At 42.1% G+C, this 19,060-nt stretch overlaps 1 protein-coding gene and 1 non-coding gene across 2 annotated transcripts; one reads left to right on the forward strand and one right to left on the reverse strand.

Moving 5' to 3' along the window:
• The first annotated feature begins 4,865 nt into the window (after window positions 1–4,865).
• Trnat-cgu (transfer RNA threonine (anticodon CGU)) lies at window positions 4,866–4,937 on the forward strand. The gene has a single exon. It is a non-coding gene; the product is annotated as a tRNA-Thr (tRNA).
• A 10,062-nt stretch (window positions 4,938–14,999) lies between these two features.
• On the reverse strand, window positions 15,000–18,980 carry LOC132787874 (RNA exonuclease 1 homolog). Its single transcript, XM_060795213.1, is given in 7 exon segments — window positions 15,000–15,497; window positions 15,567–15,826; window positions 15,885–16,478; window positions 16,535–17,054; window positions 17,298–18,484; window positions 18,486–18,651; window positions 18,706–18,980. Coding segments are annotated over 7 exon segments (2,940 nt in total). The 5' UTR covers window positions 18,839–18,980; the 3' UTR covers window positions 15,000–15,417.
• Between the last annotated feature and the right edge of the window lie 80 nt (window positions 18,981–19,060).

A 19,060-nucleotide genomic window follows, 5' to 3' on the forward strand; every position in this document is an offset into this window, starting at 1 on the left:
TATATAATATATATTTTCTACTTGATTACAATATTTTTATTAAAAAAACGAATACAATTCCTTATTGTAATGAGATGAGTCAGAGTGACTAAGGCCTAAGGCTAATCTTTTCAAAAGCTGTGCAACATAAATTAATATTTAACTAAACAGAGTATTTGTTAGTCGATCATACTCGACTAGAACTTGTTTTCTTGTTCAACACACTTGCTTAACACACAAAGAATATTACACCTAGACTGATTGCTGTCCAAGTGTCCTTCGTTGCCTCTCACGTCTCTTGCTTTTTTCGCCCCACAAGAGTGTTAAATCTTCGGTCCGTTGCAATTGCCTTTTTTACGCCATGTTTTGTGTTTCGCTGTGGAGCAGCGCCTAGCACGAAAAGTCATTAAGGCGCAGTGCAGCGCAAAGAGTCAACTAGGCAACAAACCGGGGCGCTCATCTCAAGCATGGGATGAAGATGCTGAAACGCTGGCCAACGCCAACACCAACGACGACGACGCCAACTTGAGCGGCAAACACCTTTTGGGTGGACGTGAGAGCAGCGGTACGTGAACGTAAATTACAATTAATTACATTTTAATGACGCTTGTTTAATTCAGCGTTTACAATTACATACACAATTATGGCGCCAGCAAAAGAAGCGACAAACACAGCGAAAGCAAGCGATAGAGACAGAGCCAGACGTGGGAGGGAGAAACAGAAAGAGAGAGGAGAGAGAGAGAGAGAAAAGTGCAGCACTGATGCTCGTTACGGCGTATTCTGGCTGGCCAAGGACGAACTGCAGAGGAGAACTGAGACATTTTTATGCACTCGCTAGCAATGGCTTTAACAAATTTCACCTCGCTTTCATGCTGACCTCGCAGCCATATTAATGGCCAGGGAATTTTTTGGCGTAATTAACTGGCTGCACAACAAGCTCCCGCTTCCCCCCGCGCTGCCTTGTATCAAAGTGAAATTCAGAGAGACAAAAGCGAAAAACGAACATTTATGCTGAAATATAAGCACATTAATTCGAAAAGCAGCAGCTGCTACTGCTGTTGTCGCTGCCGCTGCCGCTGCCGCTGGAGGGGGAAAAAAGACGTCGGTGAAGCGTTGGAAAATCAGACAACAGGCAAATTGAGGTGCGAATCCATAAACACACAAGTGAGAAGCTATAAAATTAAAATGAGCCAGAGCCAACGGAAAAGTATGCTACGACTATGACTACGACTACGACTGCGAGTAAAAGTGTGTACGCATTCGTTGGTCAATGGAGCGTATGCGCAATGCAGTCTGGCGTTTGTTGCCTGCTGTCCGAGTTCGAGTGTGAATTGTGGCAAGAGCAACAACAGCAACAATGAACGGCAGTTGCCTGGTAAAGTGCCTGATGGCAATAAATATGCTTCAACTATTTGGCAGCAGGCGGCGAATTTAAAAGGTCTGCAACAACAACAACGACAACCAAGAGTGAGGGGGACAACAACAGCAGGCAGAAGGCAGCAGGCAGCTCTCTCAGTTCTGGAGGCCAAACAAGCAGCCAGACATTAAATTGCAATTTATGCCAATGAGTTCTTAATGTACAAGCGGCAACAACAATTGCTCAATGCCTTCTAATGGACCCCTAACGGCGGCATCCGCCAAACTTGACTGTAATTTATTTGCAAATTATTATTAAAACTTTTGCTTTTGCTTTTGCTTGGCCAAAAGCACACAGTCAGCACACCCATAGAAGTGTGGGTGTGCTTCCTGGCTGCCTCTCTTACCCTCGTTTACTACATAAATGATTCGCACTTAGTTTGCTGTCAGCCACAACAACAACAACTACAAGACAAAAACATAGCCGTAAAGTCGCGCCTATAAATCAAGTTGCTTTTTGTTTTCTCCGGGGTCAGTTTTCTCGTTTCTGGAAATGTGAATAATAATTCCTTTTTGGTTTCAAATGGCCTTGGCCCAGTCGTAAAGCAGAGAGCAGACAGTTGGCATTAACTGGATCTCAATTAGTTGGCAATTAGTTGGCACATGTCATCGCACATGCGAGTATATATCGACGGAGGGGGGAGGATATTCGATATTCGAGTGGATTCGATAAATATACGTGGAGTGATATATGCGTTTGCCAGCTGCCGTTCTGCTTATTCAATTAAATGCTCTGCGCCAACTCAATTTCAAAATCTCATTTATCAAGCCATTAGAGTCAAATAATCAGGCAGTCATCCACACACACACACACACCTCTACACACACACACACTCACACACAATGCAAAGCAGTCTAAGAAGCAAGAGCGAGACTCTGTCTGGCTGTCTAGATATCTGGGAAGCACTCACATTAAAAGCAGCCGCCGTTAGCTGATAACGGAATTTGCCTACCATTAGAATCAGCAATGGCTGTTCCCCCTCCCATCTCCTTGCCACGCCTTGGCAGTGGCTGCCTCAGCGGTTGCCTTCAAGTGGAGCGCTCATTGAGAGTGCAGCAGCACGGCACACGAACCTCGATGAGTGCACTCGAGGGGCAGCAGCGGCTGCAGTAGGTGGCATAAGATGATGACAACGAGTTCGAGCAGCGAGCTTGACAAAGCCCAATTGTTAGAGCGCATGGATATAGCAGAAGATGCTTGGGGATGGGTGCGAGGAGTGGGAGAGAATTGGATGCAAACCGTAATGCACGGCAGCAATCGCATTAGAAATAGTTGAGAAATCAAAAAGATTATAGACTCAGCCAAAGAACGGGGCCAGCGACAGAGAGAGACAGAGAGTGAGAGAGAGAGAGGCAAGTACTCGTCGCAGTTACACAATGGAAATCAACTTGAATGAAATACAAAAAACCAAAGAAAAAGAAAATCCTTAGAATTCACGTTGTATCCTTTTTTATACCAAGAAGAAATGCATATTGCATGAGAAGACTGAGAGGTCTTAAAGGTGCTATTACACGATGCACAAAGGCTGAAATACACGCAGTTTATTATAGGCTATTATAGAAAATTATAATTCTTTTTATGTAATCCCTTATTAAACTGGGAAATAATATAGGAACATGCGATGATTTTTGGAGTGCAAGCTGATAATTAAAAACAATAACACTTGTTTATAAGTTTATTGTAAATCCCTTTTTCTTAGAAGAATCGTATATAATAATTTTTACATTATTTTTCTTTAAATTAATCTATTATATATAATTTGAGCATCTAAGAAAGCTCCAGCCGAATAAGCTCGGCTGTAATAAAAGAAAATAAAGATATTAATATACCGCAAAGATTCTAAAATATACCAAAAGCTTATATTAAAAATATACTATAGGGTACAAATTACTTGATTTTATACCATAGAGTAAAAACACTGTATTTTCAACCAAGGCAGTTCAAAATATACTAAAAGCTTTATAGCCAAAATATACCATAGAATACAAAAGCAATAAAGACCCGACTGTATCAACCCTTTGTTGGCATTTTAAATTATTTCTTAAATAAATTCTAAGACTTATTTGTTTTTATATTATTTAAATAAATAAATAAAAATTACTGACTTGATAGAAAAATTCAATTTATTTTATATACTAAACTTATTCAGATTTACTATAACATAATCAATATACTACGCAGTTCATTATTTTAATTGCTATCATATTAAATCCCATTTAAATCAATCTCTTGCATCTATAAATTTATCACTGACAGCCAAATTAGCACAAAGCAATTGCAAATTATGAATTATATTGAAAATGAGGCAACATTATTAGTTTTTGCTATCACTTTATAGTTGAATGAATTAGCTAAACAGTTTCAGTATCAATTTAGACGCTGTTTGATGCACGTGAAGTTATCATAATTACGCTTTAATGCCATTATTCAGTTGCATTGAAATTAGATCAGAAACGTTTTACCACAAAATTGCATTCGTTGTCATTGTGTGTGGTGACGCGAAATGCCAGTGCCACTCCGACTGCCATTGCTATTGCTATTGGCCCGGACAGCACTGAGTTCCATTATGATAAATGTGCAAAGAATCAAATGAGGTTGAAAGAAATGCCTTGGTTTAGCAGGCAAACCAGCCGAAAAGAGCGACGCGACGACGACACGACTTCAGGCCGTACAATTGCCTGGCACTCTCTATCTCTCTCTCTCTCGCTCTCTTTCTCACTCTATCACTTTGTGTTCCTCTCTGTTTGGCGTGGTGGAAGCTGGCGCGCTTTATGCCGATGGCACTACGAATTAGCGCCGTAAATCGCATTTAAATCGTAAAATTCTCACAGCCAGCCAGTCACTTTGCCTTTGCATATAGAGTGCCGGCAACAAGCCCCAACGGAGCAAAGCCAGAGACAACTTTAGGGCAATGGCGGGGCGGTGGAGGGTGGCGAGAGGGTGGACAAAACGCCAGGGCGCCAGTGAGCCCCTTTAGTATGCTCAAAGATTTTGATCCTATCAACTAAATTGCATTTGACAGTTGGCGAAAAAACTTTTGCCTTGCCTTCTCGTTGTCGTTCTCGATGGCGTTTGTCGATGTCGATGTCGATGCCATAATTCCTGGTTCGTCGTAGCTCGTTGAGCTTGCAACGCAAGGCGAACATTGTAACTGCAAAATATACATCAGGGCCAACTACGATAATTCTCTCAATTGCATTTCAATTTAAAGCGTGTGTATGCCTCATTTACCACTTTGAAAACTCACCGCCGCTTATTTGATTGAGTTGCCTCTGCCGCCACAGTGGTAACACACACATAGAACAATACATAAATATGCTTTTTGCGTTAATTATATTTGTTTGACACCAGTAATAACATAGAAATACCAAACACCCTTTACTTCAAACGCTGTTATCGCAACGACGATCACAGGCGACTGTTAGACGTAACATGTTCTTGTTTAGAACTTTACAGCGCTCTGTTAAGTGCCCCTTTAGCTCAGTGGTAGAGCGTTGGTCTCGTAAACCAAAGGCCGTGAGTTCAACCCTCACAGGGGGCAACTTTCCATGTGCGTATGATCGAAACTACTTTTTTTAAATTTTTTTAAATTCGAATAATTATTTTGTTAACACTATTACAGAATTTTGTCTAAGAATGTCAAAAAAGAGTTCATCGCATAAACGACATCGAACCCCCCATTGCGGCAGCTGTCTACTGCAATTTCCAATCGATTGCCGGCATGTTCGCACTTCATGCGATAACTTGGAAGTTTTGCAATTTGCGGCATTGCAAAAGAAAGTTGGTCTTAATACTTCTGGCTGCTGCTGCTGCCTAGGCCAGTACCTCAAGATGTTTGTACTATTCTTTTTCAGTTGTTTGCCCTAGCTGAGTATTTTTATGATCCCTTTCTGCTCCTTTTTTTCGACTTTTGCCTCAGATTTATGCGGCAAAGTCGCAGTGAGTTTAAGTGTGCTTGCGCATGTTTCGATAATTTGCGTGATTTTTGCATTTTGTTGGTTTGGAACTTGTAGGTCGACGTCGTCGTCGTCGTCGTCGTCGTAGGTGCATGCGTAAGTGGCACTGCCGCCGTCAGCTGCATCATTAAAACTTGCCTATTTGCACCACTACAAAAATGTGGGACACCATCTCCAGCATATTCAACATACTCTCTTATACATATATATTATGTATTTGTGAAAATTGTATAATGATTTTATATTTATTTTAGCTGGCAATTAAAAGCGACTTGTGCATTAAATATTTACTTGCAATTAGAGCAACTGCTCAACTCAAGTGCAGCTCAGCAGCTTAGCGCGTTTCTTCTTCCATACTTGAATGAGTATGTGAATGTGTGTGTGTGTGTGTGTGTGTGTGAGGAGGTTGTGGTAAGTCTATGTCCCGTGACAGACACTAATTATGGATTTTAGAATTTGCGACTTGCGACTTGCAACTTGCGAGTTGCGACTTGCAGCAAACCGCAAGACAAGAGACATGAGACAGCGAGAGTGAAGGGGAAAGACGAAGAGGAAGACGAAGAAGAAGAAGACGCCGCCACAGGACACACCTCGCGCTGCCATTTTGCGGTTACGCAAAGGGAGCGGGGACCAAGGAAACTGCCTGACATCAAAATTCCACCAGTATCTATGTAAGTTTGTCGCAGTGTTATCTGCAATGCCACACATACACTGAGAGAGCGAGCGCTCTGCTACGTGCTGCAAGCATATGTGGCAAGCACAGTGAGTTGACAGAGGGGGAAGGGGTGAAAGAGGCGCATTGAAATCGCCACCATTAATAAGAAAGTTTTGCCCTGCCTGGCTGCTGGTAATAAGCAAATTGAGATGACAAAGTTTATTGTTGATTTTATGTGCGCACACACAGACAGCGAAAGAGGCGAATAGAAAGCAAGAGGCAGAGAGAGAAAGAGTAAAAGAGAGAGAGAGAGACAGAATCCGGCGGGGATCAAGCGACCTAAATGAGTTATTTAAGTAGCACTCGCGCCCCAGTTTAAATGCGCTCGTAATTTGCTTTTGTGCCTGACAACTTTTTGTGTGAGTGTGTGTGTGTGCCGCAGCCCAACACAACATACGTCTCTACAATTACCCGTACACATATGTGACTGCTACAGTGAAGCAAACACAATCGAAATCTCCACGTAATCCGCCAAATTATTGTAGTTAAGCTAGAATATATATTTGATAAATACAACTAGTATTTTATCATACTCTGTCAATAGTTAAGCGGCTTTAGTGCACATAAAAAATTGAGTATTTTTATGGCAACGGTTTAACAATGGCACGGCAGTTCATCATAGTGCAGCAGCACTGTATTTGCACTGTATTTGTCTAGCTATTAATGCGCCCAGGTTCTGAGCCGTAGTTTTGTGTCCCGGTTGTTGTGTGAGGAATGCAGAGAAGGAGGCAAAGGGGGGGCATACATTGAGTGTGTGTGTGTGTGTGTACTTTGTGTGTACTTTACTTGGCTAAGTACGTGATTTGATTAGCGCCCGAAAATCCAGTCCGTGTCTGGGCTTAGCTTAGCTTTGTGCCTTGTGCCGCAACACTTATCAAGTATACGCAACGCTGCACAAGCCGAAAGCACAAATTTTTAAATACTGTGCAAAAATTGTAATACTCTCGCTTTAGTCGTAAGTAAATACGTGATATATATATATAAGTATATATGCTGTAAAAATCGCCTGTTGAGGTCAACAAATTATCGCAAGCATTTTTCATTCTCATTTTGGTCCGTTTGGTTGGTTGCTTGGTTTGCTCGGTTTGTTCGCTTTGGCCACAACGCTCTCGCTTCTCGCAATGTCAACAGCAAAATACGTGCACAAACATAGAAATGGCTGCCATTGACAAACTAGGAAGCGGCCAGCACAAACACACACTCACATATGAGTGTGTGTGTGTTGTGGCACGACGTAAACGAGACATTAATGCTATTATACGCAAGTGTGAGTGTGTGTGTGTGTGTGGGCGGCACTTGTGTAAAAAGCAACTAATGAAAACGGAAATAAAAACCGCTCGAGGAATGCTGATGACTCTCCAAGGATGGTATTTAATATATGTGTGCGGCTCGTGTGCCAAAGGCTCGACACTGCAAGCATCAGCTCTTGCTTCAACTCCTGCCCGACTCCGACTCCGGCTTCGGCTCAACCCATTTTGCACGCGCGCCCAAGCACTTAGCATCAATTTGGTGGCTCGTACATAAGCGACAAACAGAGACAGAGGATGCGCCCGTGTCTTGGCAGCCAGAATGCGAAAGAGAGAGACAGAGAGCTGTAGCAAGACAACTAAGTAAAAGCATAAGTAATGCACATAAATCAAAAATTCAGTGCTGCCAGTGTAGGAGAGACCCCAACGCTGCTGCCTGTCAGAATGGCACGCACAAATACTCACTCAGTTCAGCGAGAAGAAGCTGGCAGGCAGGCTGGCAGGCAACTCAGAGGAGCCCGAAGGAGTGAAAACCTCGGACTCGGTGTTGGGGCCCGTGAAAATGCTTAACAATGTGCAAGTCCAGTGCTTGCAGGTACAATTACCGCCAAGTGCCTGGGCCCAACACAATCGAGAACTTAGCCACCATGAAATATTGAAGTTGCCGCCTCTACCCGGACCGCACTTGACTACAGAGACGGAGCGAAGAGAGAGAGCTGTGGATGACCACGACTGGGCGTCAATAGTGTGGCATCGACATCGACATCGGTATCTGCTCCCGGCTGCTGGCTGCTTGAGAGCGTCAGTTGGCAAATGGCACCTGCGGAATGCGCTGCTGGAATCTTTTGAAAAATATTTTCTATATTTTCTCGCCCCTCTTCTTTTTTTCGCAATGGCTGCCAAGACAAACGTATGTATATGTATATAAATTTGCTGTGGCCAGACAGGTGTGTAATTTATTGATTATTCCGCTAGATATGCTCGCACAGCAATACACTCGCACACACACAGCCACACACAGAGTCAGGTGGGTGTGTGGCAAGCTCCGGCTTGTTTAGACATTTTGTCATCTTCAATTTGTGGCTGTCATGCTGGCTGGCAGACAAGCACTGCCACAGCCAATGGCTGCATTTCCAAAAGTGGATTACAAGCTGAAGGCACTTGTAATCGCTGCGTTAAGCCAGCAGCCGGCAGCCGGTAGCTAGCAGCCAGTGCTGAAGTTCCCAGTTGCCTGTTGGCCTGCCATTGAACAGCCCTATTCTCGAGGCATTCCCCCTTCGGCTGGCATTTCCTGGCATCTTCATTTCATTTGCTCTCACCTCCTGGCCGTGTCCTTTCCTCGGTGTGCTGGGTAAGCGCGTTTATTGAGTTTTAATTGGATAAGTTATAGACGCTCATGTTGCATAAATTCCACAGACATCTTTGTTTTGGCACCCACACACATTCCGGAGCCCACAAAACGGCAGTGGCAATGTCAGTGGCAGTCGCAGTCGCAGTGGCAGGTGTGGCAAGTGTGCGGAAGTTGCCACTGCCTTTGCTACTGCGGCTGTTGCAGCCTTTGAGCTGCTCTTCATATTCAGCGCATTCGTGCGGCAACTGCCAGAGACGTGCAGCTCATTATACGATCTCTCAATATATATTGAACACTCGAATCGAAGAAAGCAACAATTAATAAAAGCGTTGACAAGCTTAAGATCTTTGCTAAAGTGTTTGAAGAACGAAGCCTTAAATTCAATTGAATTTTAAGTAAGTTAAATTTAATAGAATATTCCTTTAAGAGTTGACATTAAAAATCAAATGGGAAAAACTATTTTTTCATAGATTGTAATTTTATTATTAAACGACATATAGTTATTTTTTATACCAATTTTACAGAATGATATTTTCAGAATCTATACACCAATTAAAATTAACTTCATTTAAAATAATTAATAAAAACATGTCTCATATTTTAAATAGAGGAAGTTTTAATTTTTTACAGTGTTGTAAATAATGTGGAAAAATGTAATGACAAGAGTCAAAGAGAAGCAAATTTTTTGTAGTAATAAAAAAAATGATGCCTAATATAATTTTTTTCGAATGAAATCGAAAATTGTTAAAGAACTTTAGGTGCTAAAATCGAGACTTTAAACTATATTTCATATTTTCCATTGACTGTCATTAGTACAGAAAAGTTTCGGTTTAAACTGTAAATATATAATTAAATGTGTTTTCTTTAGAAAAGTCTAGCTTTAAACTGTACATAGACATTTAAATATATTTTATTAAATATTAAAATAAAAACGTATTATTATAAATATATATACACGCTTTTAATACCTGACAAATAAAAAGAAAAGATTTATTTTTTTATTTATTTTTTATTTGTGTTTTAATAGACGCCTTTTATTTTATTTATTTATTCAAAAGTATGAAAATTATGAATTTCTATTTCAGCATCGTGCAACACGTGTCCAGCTACAGTAAGAATGAACGCTTAATTAATAAAGCGAACAGAGGGCATTGTTCGTATGACCAATTCATTATGCGCATTTCCACGGAGTTATGGCGCATAACTAGGCGTATACTCAATCTTTTGTTGTGGCAAGTATTGCCTAATCACAGTGGACATTGCGACGTGCAGTTGCCCTTTTGCCTGCTGGTGCACTGGACCCAAACAGCGAAGGGAATTCGGGAGTGGCGGGAGTGGAGAGTGTAACGTTGGCATCATCAGTCATGCCAGTTCATTATTATCGCTGACATTGCGCTGGTTGCGCCCTCTCCACTTATAATTCATTTCTATTGTGCCAAGCGATGCCTCAGCTTGCCTCAACTTGCCATGCCACAACTTGCCAAGCTATGCCTGAAAGCCCCTTTTGATCCAGATGACTTATTTGTCTTGAGGAAGCTCGCAGTAAAATTGCTTTTCCTACTACGCGCTCACTTCCTGTTCAGCTCTCTCTCTATCCCTCTCTCTCTCTTTCTTTCGCTGTTGTTGTTCTCCTTGTTGTTGTCTGTCGCTTGTTGCGCGTCTTGTCCTGCTGCCACTGCCACTGTCATTGCCACTAGCAACTGGCTGACGCAACTTTCTCATTGTTTTGCCGCCTTTTGTAGTGCACAAAGTCTGGGGATCGGTGTTAATAGACGCCTGTTGTCTCTTGTCTCTTCTCCTCCGTCTCTTGTCTCTTGTCTAGTGTCTCACTCGGGCAGCGAGCAAAAGCTGCCATAGCAGCCGTTGGCTCTTCATTTGTCGCTTTGCGCTTATTGTCAACTGCGCTGGTCTTCATTTTCTTGTGATTAATGTCGTCATTAACTGCAATTAACTTTTTTAGTTGGCGACCGCGACAAATCTTTCGACGTTTTTGCTCGAACTTTTTGGCCCAAAAGCCACTTGACTGCCATGTTGAGCAATGTCAATTTGTGGATGTCATCGTTGAGTGGATATCCTTCGATAGCCTTCATCAGTCATGTGGAGTCACTCTGTGTGTGTAAGTGGGTGTCGTCTTCTTATTGTCTGTCTGTCTGTGTGTCTGCGTTGCCGGCGACAACCTTATATTGGTTCTGTTTTTGCTCTAATTATTTGTTCAGCATTCAAGTACTAATGGCCTGGGCTGTGACCTCTTGTCCTCTTGGCTGACAACACTGTTAGCTGGCAAAGTTTTTACTTCACTTAACTACAAAATAAAAGTGTGACATGTGTGTGGGCGTCATTTTCTCTATGTGTGTGTGTGACACAAGGGATGCGCACGTACACACCCTGTATTGGGAGCTCGACTACAGCATCAACTTCAGTTAGCCATCATCAAGTGTAGAGCGTGTATCTGCAAGTGCAATATGTATCTATTACCAACTTGAATCCTTGCCGCTTGCCTGCGCCTGCAATTTGCACGTATATACCACAAATTTTATAATTTTCCAAAAAACTTGAGCTGCCCCCAAAACGGAAATCGCTCTTAGAGCTAATTCCAAATGCCACAGCAAAAGTTTCACATACTTTGTTTTGCGCCAGCGAAAAAAAACAACATTGTGGGTATAAACAACTAGAGACAGCAGTTGACTTTTGTTGGATTTAAAATCATAATTATTATAATCGGTAGTGGCATATTTTTACTCTTTGAAGGCAATTTGTAGCACTGATAAATGCACAATTAAACCAAATAACATGTGTGGATTATAAATTCGCTGGAAAACTGTGATTTATATACCCAATTTATGAAGCATTGCAAAAGTATTAGTGAGTATATTTTGACACTGCAATTTACTTATAAACAAAATTACCTTATCCTTAATTTACTTGATTTTAAAATTTCGAATTAATCTACTTTATTTACAGTAAAAAAAAATATAAACTGAAACAATTTTAAAAATAAGTAATCTGGGCTTATACTATATTTTGAGCTATATTTGATTTTAAGAATTTTTTTCTGTTGTTTCGATAAATAATATATAAATTCGTTCAATTTTTTTTTTTTTTGTACAAATTTGTTCATTTTTTGATATTTTGGCAGAACAGAAAAATATTTCTAAAAAAATCATTTTTAGCTCTAAAAATATCAAAATAAAATAATCTTTTACTATATGTTTATATGTTTGAATTACTCATATGCAGATAACGCTATCAAATTTATACTATAGTTTATAATGTTTAAAGTTATTCAGCACTTATTCTTTGAACACTTTTTAGTTTAGTTGCCACATATTATATTCAATTTGATTAGAATTATTGTGTGTTGTTCGCATACTTAATATTTATTATGTAACCTATTTTATGTATTGGTTAAATGCATTAAGCCGCAATTAATACTGAATCCAAATTTAAAATTCTTAAAAAAAAAATACTACCGTATACTTAATATTTCATATAATTGAAAGTATCATAAAATGCTCGTATGTATACTTTAGTATTTATTTAATATAAATAATTACTTTTGATTACTTTTTTCAACTGTTGTTTAAAGCTGTCTTCACTTTGATTGAAACTTTTGAAATTCGTTCGTCTACGTCGTATACGCAATATTTATTTAAAATCTATTTTATGTGATGCTTGAGAGTACTCAGCATTCGGCACGCACATCTCTATTGTTAAAATTTTTACCTCTCGTATTTTTTTAAGTGTCTCACACAGACACACACACACACACACACATTCGCATAGGAAAAGACTAAGACACTTGGCTTGGCTTGTAGCTGGCACCTTTTTTTTTGGGCTATTTGGCTTGCATTTCTGCGTTTTAACTTTCTTACAATAAAGTGATGTTATCTTGCTCCCCCAGCTACTTTGCGGCTTAGGCAACAGGCGACCTGGAGTTGCGAATGCTACAGCGTGAAATGGGCGTGGCAACGGGGGCGTGGGCTGAGGACTGTGAATTTGGAGTTGGGCAGCAGGCGACAGCAGGATCTACGGGAAATTACTCTGTGCTTTATCGTGCATATAAATCTATTTGCTCAGGTGTTTTTCGCTGCTAATATGTTTGTGATGACTTTATTTTGCGCTTACCGCCGGCTTTTCTCGCCTGCTTTACTTGCCTTTACATTTTTTTTTTCGCCCTCTGTTGTTTTTGCTTTGCTTTTCGGGCACTGCCTTTTGCCGCCTTATTTATACATCCACAATATATGTATGTATGTGTTTTTCCAGAGGGAGGGTGGAGAAGAGGGGGTGCGTTTTCTGTAGGCGGCGGCAGCTTAACAGTTTCTCGCTAGAAAAGTTGTAAAAAGGTTTTGCAGTATGGCAGCTGGTCTGGTAAGAAAAAGCATACGCATTATTTTCAACCAAAAAGTTGTGCGCTGCTTTAATAAATATATTTTTGGAGCGCAGCGCCAATGCGTCGTATGCGCAATTTGCTTAAATAAATACGTGACGTGCCCCGTAGCAACGCCTCACACATACTCTTAAGCACACACACACTCGCACACACTGAGACGCTGACAGAAAGTGCAAATTAAAAGCCAAAACCGTTAGGCTAAATGCTTTAAGCACTTAACTTGCATGCACACAACGACGAGCTGTTGTTCTCGTTGTTGTTGTTGGTGTTGTTGTTGTCGCTGGTTAGCTGAAATATTCACGAGTGCACATAAAACGCGACCCAAGGCGCAGGAGCCGCCGCCGACGACGACGACACCGACGCAGGACACGACTCATAGGACCCGAAATGATTGTAGGCAAGGCTTTTAAGCCTTTTTTTTTAATGCCCTTAACAACAACTAGACAAGGTATACAACACAACTACTATGACTACAATGTGTGTACTACATATCAGCAAAGCACACACACTCTCGCACACACTCACACACACACACACACGTGAACAAAGGCACAACAATGTCGTCGCGACCACAGAACATTTACTCAAGGGATTAACTGTAAAGATCTTAATGCCTCTATTTCGACGGTCTTAAGTATACTTCCGCCTGGCCAGGACACAGCCCCAATGTGTGACAGGGACAAGTCAAGCAGCACTGACTTACCCCACCCTCTTCCTCTCTCTCTCTCTCCGCCTCCTCTTGATCCAACCCCCACGTTTTTCTAGCTTCTTATTTGTGTTTGTATTTGGGCTTGTGTTTGTTTTGCCACTAGCCCTTGGCTCCTTGCTCCTTGCCCGTTTGCTTCCAGTTTAGGCAATGGTGGCTCCTCTTCACAGTGCCTCGAGCAGCACTTGCGTGTGCTTTGTTTGTTTGCACTGCCTGCGTGTCTGTGTGTGTTGATGTGTGTGGTGAGGTCCTTGGGATTGGGCCACATATGCACATTGTCATTGCCAAGTACCACTAATATTATTTACATTTCGTTAGGTTTTGCTGCCGCTTCTCCACTTCCCACTCTCCACTCGATACAGATGCTTGTTTGTAGATTTTGAAGATGCGTCGGTATCTGTGCCATCTACTTATTCATCAGTTAGCCACACGGTTGGTTGACTACCCTTCGATTCTGTGTGCTTCATGCCCGGCGGAAACAATTACTGAAAATTACTACGGCAAAGCAATAAAAGCACAAAACTTTGTCGGCGTTCCTTTCGCCGCTGCTTCTTTTATTTTATTTTATTTTTTTGACTAATAGAATTTCACGCTAACAAAAAAGTTCAATACACAAAACTTTTGCGACTTTCATAATGAAACTGAAATTATGAAACGGTAAAATTGAAAAACCACACCATGCAAATACTTGTATAACAATTACAACAACACCAACAACAGCAGCAACAACAGCAACAGGAGCTGCTGAAAGCGGAAAAGTAACAACAACTGGTAACCAGATGTTGCCCGGGGCAACAGCCGTTCTGTTTGTTGCTCATGTACATAATTGAAAAATATGATGTTATATTGCGGCAATCTGATTAAAATTACATTAATATAATAACAATAACAACGACAACAACCACAGAGAAGATAGCAGCGAAAAGCGTTTGCTGTAAAATTACGGTTTTTGTCCAACTTTCGACAAACTGGCAATTCGTGAACAGTTTATGACGTCTGCCAAACAGAACAAGTAAAGCCACAAAACTTTCCAAACACCTATCGATTCACCGAACAAGTTGGCGGAAAAAAATCGCTGTTTTTGTGGCCACAATTGCAACGAACAGCAGTCAAGCAGTCAATTGCAGACAACACTTTTAGTTTTGCACAAAATAATGCAAGTTTTCCATAATTAAAGGACTTTTTTCAATCCATTTATTAAATAACGCTTGTTGTTTCAATAACTGAATTCTGTCTGTTACTTTCTTTTCTTGTCGTTCCTTTCTTATGCGAAGATGTTGTCAAATGAATTTAACATTTTCAAGTAGTTAGATTGTTCCTCAGCGATCCTCAAATTATGAAGTTGTCACTGGTCAGTCAAGGAATTCTAAATGTATAGATGAACTGCAGTTTCACACGATAAATAAACATGGAAACTTTTAACTTAACTTAAAGTTTATTACATAAATAAGTTACGTTATGTTATGGTCTTAAGGCTCACTTATGGGATACGTTTTACTTTGATTCCATTGGGTTGGACTGGGACTTGGGGCAATAACATCACTTACACATTACATTTTATACGTATTGCGTTTAACTGATGATGATAATTATAATGTAGATATAACTACCGCCCCGATCGCAGCACATTCTGTAATTGTACGCTTTGGAGTCAGTTCAGCTTATTTTGTTGCGCAAATAATATTTAATGAGTTGTATGCAGACTTCTGCATCTTCAGCACTGTCGTGACCGGCCTCTGCCAAAGAGATAACAGAATAATCAGTTACAAATGAATATATAATTTATATATACTTTCATCTCTTACCGTTCTCTTGTATAATACGTTTCAGATTCTCAATGCAGAGAGTTTTGAGAGCTCGCTTCTTCGGCGGCCCCATTTTGTGAGGAAACAAGACAGATGTGTCCACAACCACATCGTGTATAAGCTTCAACGCCTTTAGATCGCTCTCCAGGCTGTGGCCCACCAGCACCGTCTTGGCATGAAACATGGACATAAGCACGGCTTGCACGTCACGTAAGGAGCGCGTCTCCTTCGACAGCATAGCTTCCGTTATGCCCGAATAGCTGCAACAATAATTAATAAATTAATAAATTGAAATCTTAATTTAAACACAAAACATACACGGTATTGTAGTCCACAATTTGATTGTCCGGTTTCACAAGAGCATCGTAGACACTGCGTCCGTTGATGTCCACAACGGTCACACGCGTCAACTCGATGCCGTGCGTAGTATAACACATTTCACAGTCAAGTGCATAGATATCCTTTTTGGTGGGCGCATAGTCATCGCTTCGCTCGATCGTCTTCACATAGCAGTTCAGTTTGTCGGGATCATAATAGTCGCTGACATGATAATTGGCGTAACTGCAGCCAGGAGTGCCCGACGGCTGCTGACAGCAACGGTGATGATTGTCCGTGAATCCCCGACGATAGCCCGTGCTCTTTGGATGATAGATGCACATGTCTGTGCCCTGTGATTCATAGATATTCAGATTGAAGACCTTGCCACAGCGTGAGCAATAGCGCTCAGTCTCATTGGGTCGCCGATTGGGACGATTAGCTTGTATGACAGCTGTGCCCGGTCGTTTGCCTGGCCTTGGATAACCATTGTCCACCAGTTGCTCGTCAGTCATTCGCAAGTCGTAGACCATTTTGTAAGCCTTTTCACCGGGCAGTGCATCAAACGGTTCACCAGCTGCCGTTGAGCTTAGTTTTCTATAACATTAACGTAAAATTAAGTTATTATTTCACATATAATGTAATCGACTTACTCTTTTTTCTCCACGCTCCATGATGTAGTCAAAGCACGCTTGCCGCCCAGCATCATTTCGTGTGAAACGGTTTTGTTGTTGGCACTCGACTGATTACCAGCCTCAATTGCCTCTTTGCGCAGCTTGTTGACCGCCAACATGGAGCTGTTCTTGTAGATGGGAACCGTGCTGCACTTCTTGAAGACGGCAAGCTCCTCCACCTGTGCTCGCTCCCAGGCATCGGCCAGCTGTGGATAAATGATGACGCACTCCTTGACCATCAGCTCATAATACTGCATCCGAACGTTGTACGATATCTTCGAACTGCGCGGCTCCAGCACAGGCGGCTTCTCAGCAGCAGCCGACTCTGTTGAGGGTGCCACTTTATCCAATGCTGCTGTGGGTTTGTGGGCTACCCGACTGCCGCCTTTGAAAGATTGAGCCGTGGTAAAAGCGGGTTTCTTTTCAGCCTGCAACTCTTCGATCTTCTTCTTGGCGCGTGCTATGGCCAACATATTGGCCACGGGCGCAATAGTGCGAGCTGCAAGACAAAATACATATTAATATATAAGCTATTTAAATTGACTAAGCAAAAGCTCAGAGCAATGACACAACTAAGTTATGCACAAAGTGCCGCCTCCTAGCTCTTACCGATTGCGCTATGTGTTCACAAATCAGTTTGTTAGACAGTTAGGACAAAGAATTATGTATAATTCAAAACTACAAGTACGCAATACAACTGAACCTAGGAGACTGCAATTTCCTCTACTGTAACTACGCTTACCTGTGCGCACTGGCGGCGTTAAAGCGCTGCGTGAGATGAGCGGCGTCAGTGTCTTGGCTCTTGCCTCGCGCAGCTCCTCCTGCGCAACACGCACTCGCTCCTGAGCCAACCGCAACTGCTCCGCATCAGCGTCTGCACGGATCTTCTCCTGGCGCCGCAGTTCGGCGCGTCTATCAAAGATCGCCTGCATGGCGTTGCGTATGTGATTGGGCTTGTGCACAGCTTTAGCTATTTGCGGTCTGCATTTGTCGGCGCTTTCGTGAGCTACACGACGCTTCTGTAGCGCTGCAGTTGCTGCCTCGGTGTAGGCATCAATGTCGGGCGAGGATGCCTTGCGTTTGCGTGTATTCTCGACGCTCTCGTTCGTTGCCGTCGTCGTCTCCGTTGTGGATTTGTGCATTTGTGCAAATTCCTGTTCCAGTTCATCGAAGATCATTTCGCATTGACGCGTAATTTCAGCCTCCGATGTTGACACATCCACTTCAAAGTCCAAATCGAGCTCATCAGCAGCATCTACTGAACTTTGGCTGGACATAACAGTAGCTGATGCCTCACTTTTGGTTTTGTCTGTTTTGCTGCTGCTGCTGGAGGAAGAGCTCTTTGATCTGCTCCCGTTGGAGGAGCTGTGTGAGTTGGACTTTGAGCTGGAGCTGCTATGCGACTGGCGACTTTTTGAAGATGACGACCCTGACGTGGATGAGCTGCTCTTGTGTTTCCTATCCTCTTTCCGATCTTCCTTTCGCTCCTTGTCGCTGCTGCTTGACTTGCGATGTGACGATGATGTTGATGAGGATGAAGTGGATGATTTATGCTTTGAGCTACTGCTGCTGCTGGAACTGCGATGTTCCGAGCGTTCTTTGCTTCTGTGTGCCGATGATGATGAAGAGCTCTTGCGCTCTTTGTCTTCCTCCTTATCTTTATCTTTATCCTTATCCCTATCCTTATCACGATCCCGCGACTTGCTGGATTTGTGTTCATATTTGCGGGAACTAGAAGACGATCGCTCCTTTGGCAGTTGCTGATGCTGGGATGTTTCCTCCTTTGGCTCAACAACTTCGTCCACTTCCATGGGCATTTCCACCTCCATAATCTCGTCAGTTTCTTCGTTGATCTCTTGCCTCTCGCCATTGGCCAAGGAAGAGGGTATATATTTGGGCACATTGGTGATATCAACGCCAACTTTTTTTGGGCGAAGCATTTAGTGCTGGCTTTTCTGGATGATATTCCAGATTTGGTTTCTTCTTCGGCGCACTCAGAAGCGTCATTTCTGGCAATGGCAGTGAAAGCAGCTTCGGCACCGGCGCTGGTTTATACTCGGGCACTGTATCAGCAGCTGCGGCTGCATCAGCATCTTCTGCAAGCACAGCTTTATCAGTTAATGGACAATATATATAGGCTTTCGACTTACCCTTGCGTAAATGCTTAAAGTGACAAAAGGGACGTTTGCAAGTTGTGAAGGACGCTGCCGTTGTTTCATCTTTCTTTGTGGCGTCGTAGTAGGGGCAGATGATGCCTTTGAACAGGCCCGTTGAAGGCAACATTTTGCCACTGATTTGATGTGCCCCTCGCTAATTAATAGTCGCTACTTTTATCAAAACAACAAAAAAATTGTAATGTTCTAATTATTTTTGTGCCGTGTATTTGCTCATTACATGAAATTAATGCCAGATGTTTGTAGTATGTAGTGTGCAGAGCTGCCAGATTTGTGCACATGAGTGTGAGTGTGGCAACGCTGTCTAAACAGCTGATAGCATAAACAAATT

The sequence above is a fragment of the Drosophila nasuta genome, chromosome 2R, assembly GCF_023558535.2.
Source record: "Drosophila nasuta strain 15112-1781.00 chromosome 2R, ASM2355853v1, whole genome shotgun sequence".
In the NCBI taxonomy this organism is placed as follows: Eukaryota; Metazoa; Arthropoda; class Insecta; order Diptera; family Drosophilidae; genus Drosophila; species Drosophila nasuta.